The sequence below is a fragment of the Octopus bimaculoides genome, chromosome 11 (genome assembly GCF_001194135.2).
Source record: "Octopus bimaculoides isolate UCB-OBI-ISO-001 chromosome 11, ASM119413v2, whole genome shotgun sequence".
Lineage (NCBI taxonomy): Eukaryota > Metazoa > Mollusca > Cephalopoda > Octopoda > Octopodidae > Octopus > Octopus bimaculoides.
Genome location: NC_068991.1, coordinates 51,336,682 through 51,350,521, shown reverse-complemented (window position 1 = coordinate 51,350,521; position 13,840 = coordinate 51,336,682). Strand labels below are relative to the sequence as shown.

Here is a 13,840-nt window from a genome sequence, read left to right as displayed (position 1 = left end):
GTGGCACATAAAAGACACCATTTCGAGCGTGGCCGTTTTCGTGCGGGTGACACGTAAAAGCACCCACTACACTCTCTGAGTGGTTGGCGTTAGGAAGGGCATCCAGCTGTAGAAACTCTGCCAAATTAGACTGGAGCCTGGTGTTGCCATCCGGTTTCACCAGTCCTCAGTCAAATCGTCCAACCCATGCTAGCATGGAAAGCGGACGTTAAACGATGATGATGATGATGATGATTCATATATGCACACATACACACACACACACACACACATGTATATGTGTATGTATGTGATATATACATATATAACAGGTAGACAAAAGAAAAATATGACATTTAACATTTTTGGAGATAAAATAATCCTCATATTTACTTGTATTTCACAAAAACACTATATTGATATTATGTTTTCTTTAAACAGTCATAAACAAGGCAATTTTTGAAATTAATTTACTGATTATTAATATAAGGGTGAAACAGACTTTGATTCTAAATTAACAATGCTTAACATGCTTAACAAATAAAAAAATAAAAGAATCAGCAAAATAATTTCCATCATTTGACTTTGGAGATATAAGAATTTTTGGTAATATCAGCCAAATACATTCATCTTATAAAGTCAACATGGCCAAGCCAGAATATTTGATGAGAGAGATTGAGTTTGGTGTAAGTTACCAAGCTATAATTTCATCTTAGTAGATATTTCATTGATTCAATAGTTATGGCTGAGAAAGTTCAAATGCTGGACTTCTCTTTCATGTCTATCATATCAAAAACTGTTATCACTCCTATTTCAGCTGTAAGAAAAACACTCCAACGTCTTTAAAAGAAAAAAATATATATTTGGGCCAAAAGATGAAAATCATTGAAAGACTTGGCATTGTCTTTTAACAAGACTTCTATAAAATATCTTTGAGCAGGTCTGAACTGTTCAATTTTATTTGTTAGTTGCAGCAGTTTTAGATCAATCTTAACATATTCCAGAACCAAACTCTGTTTAGGTTATACAACTGTTATTGTTTCTGAGATAAGTTTGCTATGTTAATGGAAACGAAATATTTGTGTACCACTTACTTGCGCAGTGTTGAACGGAAAAAGTTAGCTCCACCTTCTGGTGAGGGTCGCTGGAGAATGTTACTTTCAACAAGTTTTCTTCGAGTTCTGACAACCTCCTCATATAATTTTAATTTCTCTTCGTCTGACATACGCATCTATTAGAGGAAGCAAATGAGAATAAAGTGTTAAAATATAAGTACATATGTTGCAATAATAAAATATTTACTAATGTCTTGAATGAAAAAAGTGGAAGAAGTCTATGAAGAATAGCACAAGGCCAGCAATTTGGGGGAAGGGGGCTAATTGATTACATTGACCCCAGTACTCAGCTGGTACTTATTTTATTGATCTCGAAGGGATGAAAGGCAAAGTCAACCTCAGTGGAATTTTAACTCCAAATGTAGAACTGTACAAAATATTACAAGTTGTACCAGTATTTCAAATTGATAAGAATGATCCTAAATCTCAGCAATCTTCAATGATGACAAAAACTGATCGCATTGTGGTGAGCTGTGATTATAAAAATCATTGTCTGGATGTCCTCAACATGTTTGTGCGACATGATTTTAAAAGAAAAATTCTAAGTACATCATGTCACACAATTTGTGTTGTATCTGCTGAGAGATAAATAAAAAGTGGTACAATAGGAATTGAATACATCTGAGGAGTTAAAAGTGATGTAGTACCAACTATTTGACAGACTTCAAGCATTACTGTTTTATGGAATTTAGTGGCAAATGGTATTCAAAAAAGCATATTTATAAGGACTGTTTCTATAACTTATTAGACTTAAACAAGCATAAAATTAGCAGAGTCTCATTCAGCTAGAGAGGATGCAGGGCTGTAACTGCTATAGAAAGAATTTTTACTGCAAGATAGAAAACCTTTCTTTCAGAAGATGTGAAACAGCACATTAGTTGGAAGATGGATAGTATCAAAGAAGACATGGAAATAAGGTGGGTTAAAGACATGATTTATATTTTATGGTTTTGCTTCATAATTTCCTTGTTGAAATTGTCTGACTTATGCAGGCATGGAAAAGTGGACATTAAAATGATGACGATGACTGCCACAGAATAATTCCATAATCTATTCAGAGTCCGAGTTACTTTCTGCTACTGACTTTCAATGGCTTGTTTTTTTGTTTTTGAGGAGAAGTATTTGATATTAATTGAAAAAGATATGGTACACACACAAACTGAAGAGATAACCATTTAAACCAGTAGTTCTCAACTGAGGTCCACATAAAATTTTGTTGTTAAAATTTATGTGCATGAAATTGATTATGCTACTAAAATACTCAAAATACTTTTACAATTTGTTGAATACAATTCCTTATGATATCCAAGTATAAAAATATAATATGATTTTTTAAACAGCAAATGGCTATGAGGGTCTACCAGAGTAAGGTAGGAATTAAAGGGATCCATAGGTAAAAAATGGTTGAAAACCTTTGATTTAAACCATTTTTCTTATATTCCCGTGTAAAAGTATCTGGTAGGAAGGTTTCACTGGCAATGCTCTTCCATTGGTAGCCACTGACATGTAAAAGGGATCTTGAGAAAGCAATCCAGACAAAGAACAGCATACCAAGATTTTCACTTAAATCTTAATGATTTTTGCAACAGATAAAGTTACCAAAGTGTCAAATGTCAATATTTTTATAAGTACCAGTTGAACATTGGGATTTATGTAATCAACTTACCCACTCCTCCAAAACTGCTGGCCTTATGAACAAACTTTGAAACCAATATTTTTACAAGTGAAGTTTTAAGTCTTTAGCTATTTTTTAAAATGTTGTTTTATTGCTTCCAAAGCAATAAAGTTCTTTGCAAATTTTCTGGAGACTGAAAATGGAATTCACTCCTTGCCTTGCTACAAACCTGAATATTTACTTAAGACAATGGTTGCAGAAATTAATGACTGAAGACAATGTAAAAGAAGAAGGAAGAACTGATCATTATTATTGAAAGTATTGAGAGTAAAGGAACAAAGTTAATAGCAAGGGTATTGGTTTATGTGGAGAGTAAGGTTCTGATAGCAAAGAGGGGAAATATTGGTCAAATCTGATGGAAATGTATTTAGTAAAGTGGACACAGGACACATAGCAAATCAGGAAACATGGTGAAGAAGAGATGGTGGGAGGCTTTTATTCGTATGTTATATGAAAATACATTTTGCTTTCTTAATTGCATGATAGCAGTCTCAGTTGTTATTAATAAGGAGGATATGCAGATTAATTTGAAGAAAAATGGTGCGTACCTTTTTCCAGTTGTCATATTCTGGCCGGAGCCAAGTTGCATGTGCTGGAGAATAACTTTCAATAAGATGGCCAATATCTTCTTTGTAAAGAGTTTCAAACATGAAACAGCGTTGTGTACATCCTATACCTGTGTCATTAAACAGCTCCAATGTGATGTAGTTATCATTTGGATCTAATGTAATAGTCTCGATGTCAGAATACTTAAAGTCATGAATAATAGATTTATCCCGAGAACGAATAAATTTGATTCCATCCATGTTGACAGCAAGTAAGGAGTCACTGGTGTGTGACCAAAGTCCTTTATGCACTATTGAGAACAATGTACAGCCATAAAGAGGAAACTGTTTTACACACGTCAAATACCAGACGTTTGCTTCAATTTCTGACTTTCCCAAACCATAATGCTAGAAAAAGGAGAAAAAAATGACAACTGAAAAATAGCAAACTCAACGAACACAAGTAAACTATCTAACAGAATACAATTCTAGTTTTTGTGGCTAATTTAAGGTCTTGAATGGATCGTGAATTTAGTGTAACAAGAGCAGTTTAGTTATTATAAAAAGCTGACAAATAGTTACTTATTTTCCCACATCAGGATTGAAGAAAGCAGATAAGAATAGTAAATAAGAGAAGTTTCTATTAGTCTGATACAAATGTCTTATGTCAAATAAATACTTATCCTCACAAGTATTGGGATTAAATGTTACAAGTCTTAATTCTTCAGACAACTTAAGTGTGAATATCATGTCTAGAAAGTTAATGATATAGTCCATTATAATACAATAAACTCTATATGATGGAGAAATGATATAGCATTTTATCTAAATGCAGACTTCAGTTCTATTGTTGTATCATATTGGGCTGGCAACTAAGTTCCTGCCATTTTTATAAATTTTGGAATGTATTGCGTTTTCAAATTTTGGAATCTATTTCGTTTCTTTTTCTAGTTAATTTTAGTTAATTTTTGTTTATTTTCAGATCGTTAAAATGGAATGTCAAGTTAAGAAAAATGAGCATTTTCGACACCTCCTTCTTTTTGCTTTTAATCAAGGTTCTAAGGCCACAAAAGCTGCTCACGACATTTGTGCTGTGTATGGAGAGGGTGCCATAGCTGAAAGAACTGCTCGTGATGGGTATGCCAAGTTCAAAAATAGAAATTTTGACCTCATAGACGCACCTCGTTCTGGCTGAAGAGTTATTAAACTAACTTTTGCACAAAAATTCTCGTCAAATGACAAGGGAACTGGCAGAGAAAGTGGAATGCTCCCACACTGCTACAGAGAAGCATCTTCAGTCGATGGGAAAGGTTCAGAAGTATGGAGCATGGGTTCTGCATACTTTAAGTGACAACAACAAAAATCAACGAGCCACAATCTCTGCTGGTTTGCTTGCTCATCACTAATCAACTCATGGACACAAGCAATGATTTCTTTACTGAATTGTTACTGGTGACGAAAAATGGTGCTTGTACATCAATATGAAGCAGTATAAGGAATGGCTTAGCCCCGGTAAACAAGCGACACCGCACATGAAACAAGATCTTCATCTGCATAAAATGATGTTGTGCATATGGTGGGACTGGGAAGGGATTATCCATTACGAATTGCTTGAATGGAACCAAACAGTCAACGCGGAACTCTATGTTCAACAGATGGAACGACTCAACATGGCTATTCAAGAGAAAAGACTTAATTGGCAGCATGGAGTTCTTCTGCTGCACAACAACATCCGCCTCATATCGCCAATATGACTAAGGAAGCCATTCAAATGCATGGCTGGGAAGTGCTGCCACACCCGCCATACTCTCCTGATTTGGTATCAACGGATTTCCACCTCATTTGATCCCTTTCAAATGCTATGCGCGAAGTTTTGTTGAATACTGATGCAAAATTGAGAGCTTGGTTGGATCAAATTTTCGAGTCGAAATCGGGTGATTTCTACCAACGAGGTACTGAAAATCTTGTTGAACGCTGAGAAGAAGTTGTAAACAACAAAGGTGAATACATTATTGATTAATTAGTTGTTATTTTTTATTAAACCTTTTAAAAAATTTAAATTTAAAAAAACCGCAGGAACTTAGTTGCCAACCCAATATATTTAGAACTGTGGTCACACGACAGCTTATCTTTATAGGTGCCAGCTGTAAGTTAATGATAATAAATATTGAATTGTTTGTGTAGAGAAGACAAAGCATGTAAACTCGAGTAGTAACCATGGTCTTATATCATATGATATCTCACTTTGTGAAAAAAACTGCATAAAGTTGTGATTTCAAAAGAAAATTGAAAAATAAAATTGTATTGATTAATTTTCTTTTTCTTATCATTTATTCATCATTGTTAACCATTTGCTTCACCTTTGGTGCTTTTATTTCAGATTTTTTTTTTTTTTGTCTTATACAAATTTTACGAAAACCACTGTTTATAAGTGCATACTACACATTTGTCATCGAGACTGTACCAATTTGAAATTTTTTGTAGTCTTTTGAAAATATATGTCATCCACAAATATTTTGCTTAGGCATTGCAAGACTAATACCCTGGTGTAGAACTCAATATATATAATGTTTCAGAACAGTATGTTGGCTAAGTATAGAGCGGTAATAAGAAAGAGAGATGACAAAGGAATAAATGATTAATGAAGTTCATAAGATAAATCGTTTATTCCTTTGTCATCTCTTTATCTTATCATTTATAAATACAAAGTCAAAAACATGCAAAAATGGTTTGTTATTGATATTATTTAGTAGAGTCATAACTATGTACAAAATGTACAAGATGTGACCTACTATCCTATGTCTAAAAAGAAGATTATCAGAAACTAAATATGGCTTACTTCGTGGGCTTCTGCAATAGAATTTCCCCAGTCTTTACTCATATCAGCCTCTAATATGCGTTCACACAGGTACTGTTTCGCTTCTCCATAACTAAAAGTAAAAGTTTATTATTAGTAAAAAGAAAAAGACTTGAAAAATGTTTACTCATTAACAAACAGTGTTGCTTGTAGCTGAAAAAAACCAATGCAGCAATGTTGTTCTCTATAACTTCATCTATTATAAGTTCGTTGGCATGTTTGTATTACAGAGCTCCTTTCTCTGTACTCACTCCAGTCTCTAACAATTTCTCTTCTGTCATCTTTAAGTAACAGCTCATACATATATATCATCATCATCATCATCGTTTAACATCCGCTTTCCATGTTAGCATGGGTTGGACGATTTGACTGAGGACTGGTGAAACCAGATGGCTACACCAGGCTCCAATCTGATTTGGCAGAGTTTCTACAGCTGGATGTCCTTCCTAACGCCAACCACTCCGAGAGTGTAGTGGGTGCTTTTACGTGTCACTCGCATGAAGGCCAGTCAGGCGGTACTGGCAACGGCCACGCTCAAAATGGTGTATTTTATGTGCCACCCGCATAAGAGCCAGTCCAGGGGCACTGGCAACGATGTCGCTTGAAAATCCTTACACAGGTGTCACGGGCACAAGTGCCAGAAAGGTGACGCTGGGCACAGGTGCCATATATATATATATGTATATATATAAAGTTAAATTTTCTTATAAAGTATGTTTTTAAGTATACTTCACAATATATGGACTATATTAAGAAGAGCTCATTGTGAGTTAAATCGAAGGATAAGGGAAATTTATACATTCATTGTACCTCTGAAACAGCTGTAGATGATATCCTTTACCTGAATTCACCCGAATCTGTATATATTTATTTTATCTACCTATTTACCCATGAATTTTAAAATTTTGAACTCTCATCCGACATTTTGCATAAACATCAAATTCTTAATTAATTCGAACAGTTCCTTTTGGAAGCCCTTACCTCTAATTTATATTTCTTTATTTGTCACTCCTATATATATATATATATATATATATATGTATATATATATATATATGACTCAATGCCAGCACAAACTAACTGGTCTTGACTCCACTTATGTGGAGACTCTAACAACAATTTTGTGTAGTTTGTTACATTTGACTCAAGTGGAAAATTCTGGTACCATGCACAACTTCTTAGCTTAACACAATATATATATAGGGAGAGAGAGAGAGAAGGAGGGATGGAAAGAGACATTCAACTTGTTAAGGATATACATTGCTACAAATTGTAGAATTATTTATTTTTTTACTTATGTGTGTCTGTGTTTGTAATATGTTTAATGTATATGAGTGAGTGTTTGCGTGTGTTGCTTTGTAAGAAAGTTAAGACATACAATTCGTTTACCAATTATGCAGAAAACCGATTTTAAAAATATCAATCATATAATGTTCGTCAATAGCATAGGGCTTGTATTTAATCAGAATTCTATTAGATAGGCACTGGTGTCATAGAGAAGTAGAGATTATTAAAGAAAAAATATGAGTAAAGGTAGGAATTATATTACTAAAGCATTCACAAAACAGACTGGTACAGTTAGATACATTTAAAGTTAACTACTTGGGACCAGTAACAAATTGTTGTCTTTGGCTTTGAGCCAAAACATATCAAGGGAGATAACTCAAATAGAAAAATAAAATGAAAGTGTTTACCGAAAATCTTTGTTTTCATGGTAATCTCCCCATATAACCTGTGCTTGTAAACCAGCAAGTTGAAGGGCGACTTTCTCTGATACAGAAAATTCATCCAACTGAAAAACAACATATATATTATTAAGTCTACATTAACAAAGATTGCATACACATTTGAGAAATATACACGTTTCTAACTGTAAGATATGTTTTTAAATTTAGTTTTTAATTGTTCGATCTGTTCATTTGATATATTATTTAGTAATAAAATCTCTGAACCTTATAAGACTTTATAGCTGAAGTATTGTCATGGAATTATAAGAATATCATTAGAACATAATTTGATAATGAAGTCGCATTTTAAATGGATTTTATTGCTTAATGTGAAAGCATATAACTTAGTGATTAGGACATTCAGCTTACGAATGTGCGTTCAATTCTCGGCGGTGTGTTGTGTCTTTATTTCACATTATTCTAGTCCACTCAGCTGGCAAAAGTGAGTTATATCAGTAATTCAAAGGGACAGCCTTTTCACATTTTATGTTGTGCCGAATCTCCCTGAGAACTACTTTAAGGATATGCGTGTCTGTGGTGTGCTCAGCCACTAAAACGTTAATTTCACTAGCAGGTAGTTCGGTTGATCAGATCAACTGGAACCCTCGTCAAACCATTGCTTATCATTCAAAGTGATTGAAGTGGAATGTATTAAAGACAAGCTTTCATTAATGTTATAAAACACAAACGTATACAGTAGCCAATGAATATGTACTAATTATTATGAATACCTTGGTCAAGTAGATGGTTTTTGTGAGCTTAAGTCTTTTACTGACATTTGATTCCCAGATAAAAAAAAAAACACCACTTCTGTAGTTAAAATTCTTTTTATAGGAAGTATGAATATTAGAATTTCACGCTTTTTTTTTTCTTTTGCCTGCTAATCTGGAGTTGATTCCAAGTGAGAACAACTTCATTAACATTACTTATGCTTTTAGGAAAATTATGAAATTTGTATGAAATGTGTAAATATTACTCTCAAACAAAGCAGCAATATTTTAGGGGTAGATTTACATTTGCTACATTATCCAGGCATAACAATATTAGCATTATAATGGATAAAGACACTGGCAATAACATCACACTAAAGAAAGAGAAACTAACAAAAAAAAAAAAAAAAAAAAAAAAAAAAAAAAAAAAAATACTACGTTCACTAAATGAAAAACAAATGTTATAAAGGAACAAAGAAACAGCTTTAAAACTAAATACTTGCTTTATAGAATCACAATGAGTTATTAACAATACTGTGTTGCTAACAGATGTAATAGTAACAAGCTATCAACTAGACTGTATCCTCAGTTTAATTGCTAAATTTGTTGGCCCTCTGTCAATATATGCATCTAACACTTTTCTTTACATCTACTAACAATAATTTTCTGAATTCGACATCCCCAAATAACATTTTCATACCTATTTCTTTAGATATTTGTGTAATAGGAAATATGTAACTCATCATAATCATATTTTCTTTGTTTTAAGATGAATCAAAAGAAATATAAATGAGAAACAAGGTATTTATTATAAATCCAAATCCTGGACCTGACTGTTTAGCAGAACTTACTTCAACCACTTTGTGAACAGCTTCAGCGAAGAGTAAATGATATTCTACAGGATCTTTGGGAATATCATGCACATGACGATAGACACGTTTTCGAAACACAAATCGGCAGTCAGAACCATCGAGGACTATCTTGTTGCCTTTCTTTGATAACGAATCACTTTTGTTTGGTGTGTTTGTTAAATGCTTTTGCCTGGAAATAGAATAAATGGAAGATATGGAGGGAAAAATAAATAACATGCAAAGGAAAAAAAGAATATTTCACTATTCTAACACACTACACACACACACGTTGTTTGTTGGCACCCCGTCGCTTACGACGTCGAGAGTTCCAGTTGATCCGATCAACGGAATAGCCTGCTAGTGAAATTAAGGTGCAAGTGGCTGAGCACTCCACAGACACGTGTACCCTTAACGTAGTTTTCAGAGATATTCAGCGTGACACAGTGTGACAAGGCTGACCCTTTGAATTACAGGCACAACAGAAACAGGAAGTAAGAGTGAGAGAAAGTTGTGGTGGAAGAGTACAGCAGGGTTCATCACCATCCCCTGCCGGAGCCTCGTGGAGCTTTAGGTGTTTTCGCTCAATAAACACTCACAACACCCGATCTGGGAATCGAAACCCCGATCCTATGACCGCGAATCCGCTGCCCTAACCACTGGGCCATTTCGCCTCCACACACACACACACACACGGTAAACTAGAAAGTTTGAGAACAGCAATAGAGCCCAATATTCAATGATTATTATGTCCACCACCATCATCATTTAACATCCATTTTCCATGCTGGCACAAGTAGGATGGTTTGACAAGAAAAGGCAAGTGCAAAGACTGCACCAAGCTTTGCTGTTTGTTTTGGCTGGTTTCTATGGCTGGATACCCTTCCTAACACAACCACTTTACAGAGTGTACTGGGTGCCTTTTTGGCACTGGCATCAGTGAGATCACCAACTAACTAATAGCACAAGACCCCTCAACTGATAGGAAGTAGTATCAATGGCTGGAAAAGGTGTCTTGCGTTAGAAGAGAAACATAGCTGCTTTAGTTAGAGAAAGGAAAATATTTGCAAGTATCTGAACCTAAAGAAGTTAACCAGAATTTTCCTCCAAACATCATGCATATGAACCAAATTTGGAAGTTTAAAACAAAACAAGAACTCACTGTTCCCATTGGGCCAGGATATCAGCAACATACTCATAGCCTCGTATGAACCGTTCATGTTCAGCTGTAACCTGAGAGAATAGGAAAAAGAATTCAAAATGAAAGATTCATTTAAATATATATCTATTTTATGTAAATCAGAAGAACTGAAGACAATTATACACACACATGCATATATACACACATATGTAAACATACATTCATGCATATATGCTTATATGCACATATATGTATATGCAAACATATAATGAATACATACACATGCATGTGTATATATAGACACATATCTTGGTTCCTATAGCCACACATGTACACATGAATGTACGTATATGTGTATACACTTTGTAAAAAAAAGGAAGAAAAAACAACTAACATCAGCTGTAATTAGAGAATAATAATTTCCATTGAACAACATTACATTATGTTTGATGAATGTTAAAATTCACAATTATCTTCTACTTTGGAAACAAGATGTTATATAATTTGTTAATCGTGTATTGCCATTAGTTTTAAGTACCAGATTTCTTATATAGAATTTAGTGTAATAACATTGCATTTGTATATTGCATTACTTATAAGGTAATTATCTTCAAGAGGACATTAAGAGGCTAATCTACAATTACATATAAGTGAGTTAATCACAGGAAGTCTAAGAAACCTTAGTAAACCTTTATTTACCCCTGCTGTTATTCATATTGTTTATACTTTTTGTACTATTATGTTTTTTCTAATGTTAGCATCCTTAGTATTATTTTTTCCCCTATTTTTGTTATTATTGTTGTTATAGGAAGCAAGAAAACCTGTGACTGAGAAAGGATCTATGTTACTATTCCAAAAGCTTGGGTTTGTATGAGTAAAGATTATATCATTCTAACCTTTATTCTTTGAATGGTTAGCATTACTATGTCTAGCTTTTTCCATACCTTTACATTTAGGTTGAATATTTAAGGAGGATATGTTACAATTCCACTTTTATTCGCAGGATCACTAACCATAGATGGTGCTGATTAACATCACACGTCTTTTCATATGAATCTCTGAAGAAGCAAAGACCTAGGAAACTTATCTCACCCAGATTGTATAATTAATCTTTTATCTTCATTGAAACATGTTTATGATAATGTAACTAAATAATTTATGAACCAACTTTTCAGTTTTATTTTTCCTCTCTCTCTCTCTCCCTCTCTCTGTCTATATATATATACACACACACACACACACACACACACACACACACACACACACACACACACATACACACATGTATGTATTCATCCATTCATTCATACATACATGTGTATAAGTTAAATGTATGTATCTACATATATCTGGCTACTGAGTTATTTCTCCAAACTCATTTTCATTTAGGACAAGTGCTGTGCTGATGATGCCTATAGAGACAGAAACATATTTCAACAGCAACGCACTTGTCTCTAGACAATCAGACAATCTTTTTCCTTAATGATATGTCAGTTTTAGACAATCCACCCAACCGGTTTGTATATAGTTTCCATCAATCAAATTTCTTTCACAAAGCATGAGTTTAGTTGCAGTTATAGAAAATGACATTTATTCAAGATATCATGCAGTGAGATAGAAACTGGGACCTTATGATTGCAATGCCATCTTTATAGCCATACAGCACCGACACAGATTATATAAATACTGGGTGTAATAGACAGAGAGCTAAATACTGAAGGTAATTTCTGTTGGAAAGATATCAAAGCTAGTCATCTTACTCAAAGTTTGTGTAAAGTGATTCAACCAATATTTGTTTCTAAACAAACACAGTTAAGTTGACATTAATTTCAAATGCATGTTCTACTCTGTTTCATTATTAAAATTTATCAAAGAAAGAGCCTGAAGCAATTGTTAACATGTGTTTATACAAGTTATGTATATTCCATAAACATAACTGACCTCCTTATCTGATCTCCTCTCTATCAATACATCAAACTTCCATTTCTCTCTTTCATAGCCACAACAGATTTCTATAAAGTTCCAAGACTCTTCACAGGACACTTTATAAACCTCTTATAAAGCATATATTACGCACACATACAACTGTCTCTCTCACTTTCAATATATATATATATATATATATATATATATATATATGTACACATTTTATGCATATGCACATACACAGATTCACCACATACACATGTTGATATATAGGAACATATATGTTTACTGTTTCACAAATGAAAAAACATTTACTCAATACATACTATAAACTACAATAATTTATTTAGCTGCAGCTACCATACATACATACACTTATACATACATAGACACACAGGCACACATGCATGCATGCACACACACACACACACGCATATATGAAAAAATTAAAAAAACTAATACATATTGCTGCTGTTTCCTGCATAATACTCTCAACCATTCTTGTACATGTGCACGTGTATGTGCATGCATGTACACACACACGTGTATGCATACAAACACACACACACATACACAGAAGTATACACTTTCCTACCACCACTTTTGCTAAATACATAGAAAAACAAAAGATTATTTAAACATTTGAAGCAAAAAAAAAAAACCGCAAAAAAACTCCCCATAAAAAAATCAATATTCAGTTTCTCAGGTTGGCTGTTTTTAATGGAGAGCTTGGTCTTTCTCCAATTGAAATTGTTTGAACTACATTGCATCAAATTTACCCCCAACTAGAATGACAGATAACGTGCCAAAGATTAGATTTGGAGGAAAACATATTTGAATGCCGACAGAAAATGTGAATAAATGGGGCAAAACTTTTCTTAGGCAATAAGATACATAATAATTGAATGCAAGTCATCATGAAACGTTTTTCTTATGATTTAACATCAAGTGAATGTTGCCTCCTCTCTCTCTCTCTCTCTCTTTCTGTCTTTCTCTCTCTCTCTCTCTCTCTCTCTCCCTCTCTCTGTCTGTCTTTCTCTTTCTCTCTCATATGTGTGTGTGTGCGTGTATATATATATATATATATATGTATGCATGTATACACATATATACACACAGACACATATATACATATATATGCACATATACAATCTACATATATGTATACATACATACATATATATATATATACACTTACATCTATATATGAATACATATATATATATATATATACACATACACACATCTATGTATGTATACATATACAAATATATATATAAATAAATATATATATATATATATATATATATATATATA

At 33.5% G+C, this 13,840-nt stretch overlaps 1 protein-coding gene across 2 annotated transcripts in view; it reads right to left on the bottom strand.

Annotated features, from left to right (window-relative positions):
* The window catches only part of LOC106873920 (unconventional myosin-X), a 545,087-nt gene that overhangs the window by 36,719 nt on the left and 494,528 nt on the right, over positions 1-13,840 (bottom strand). For both annotated transcript variants that reach the window (XM_052971791.1, XM_052971792.1), the window contains 6 exons: positions 10,619-10,689; positions 9,460-9,649; positions 7,866-7,963; positions 6,154-6,244; positions 3,318-3,722; positions 1,074-1,210 (listed from right to left, as the gene is read on the bottom strand). In XM_052971791.1, the coding sequence (XP_052827751.1) occupies positions 1,074-1,210; positions 3,318-3,722; positions 6,154-6,244; positions 7,866-7,963; positions 9,460-9,649; positions 10,619-10,689 (992 nt within the window). The remainder of the gene's footprint in view (positions 1-1,073; positions 1,211-3,317; positions 3,723-6,153; positions 6,245-7,865; positions 7,964-9,459; positions 9,650-10,618; positions 10,690-13,840) is intronic.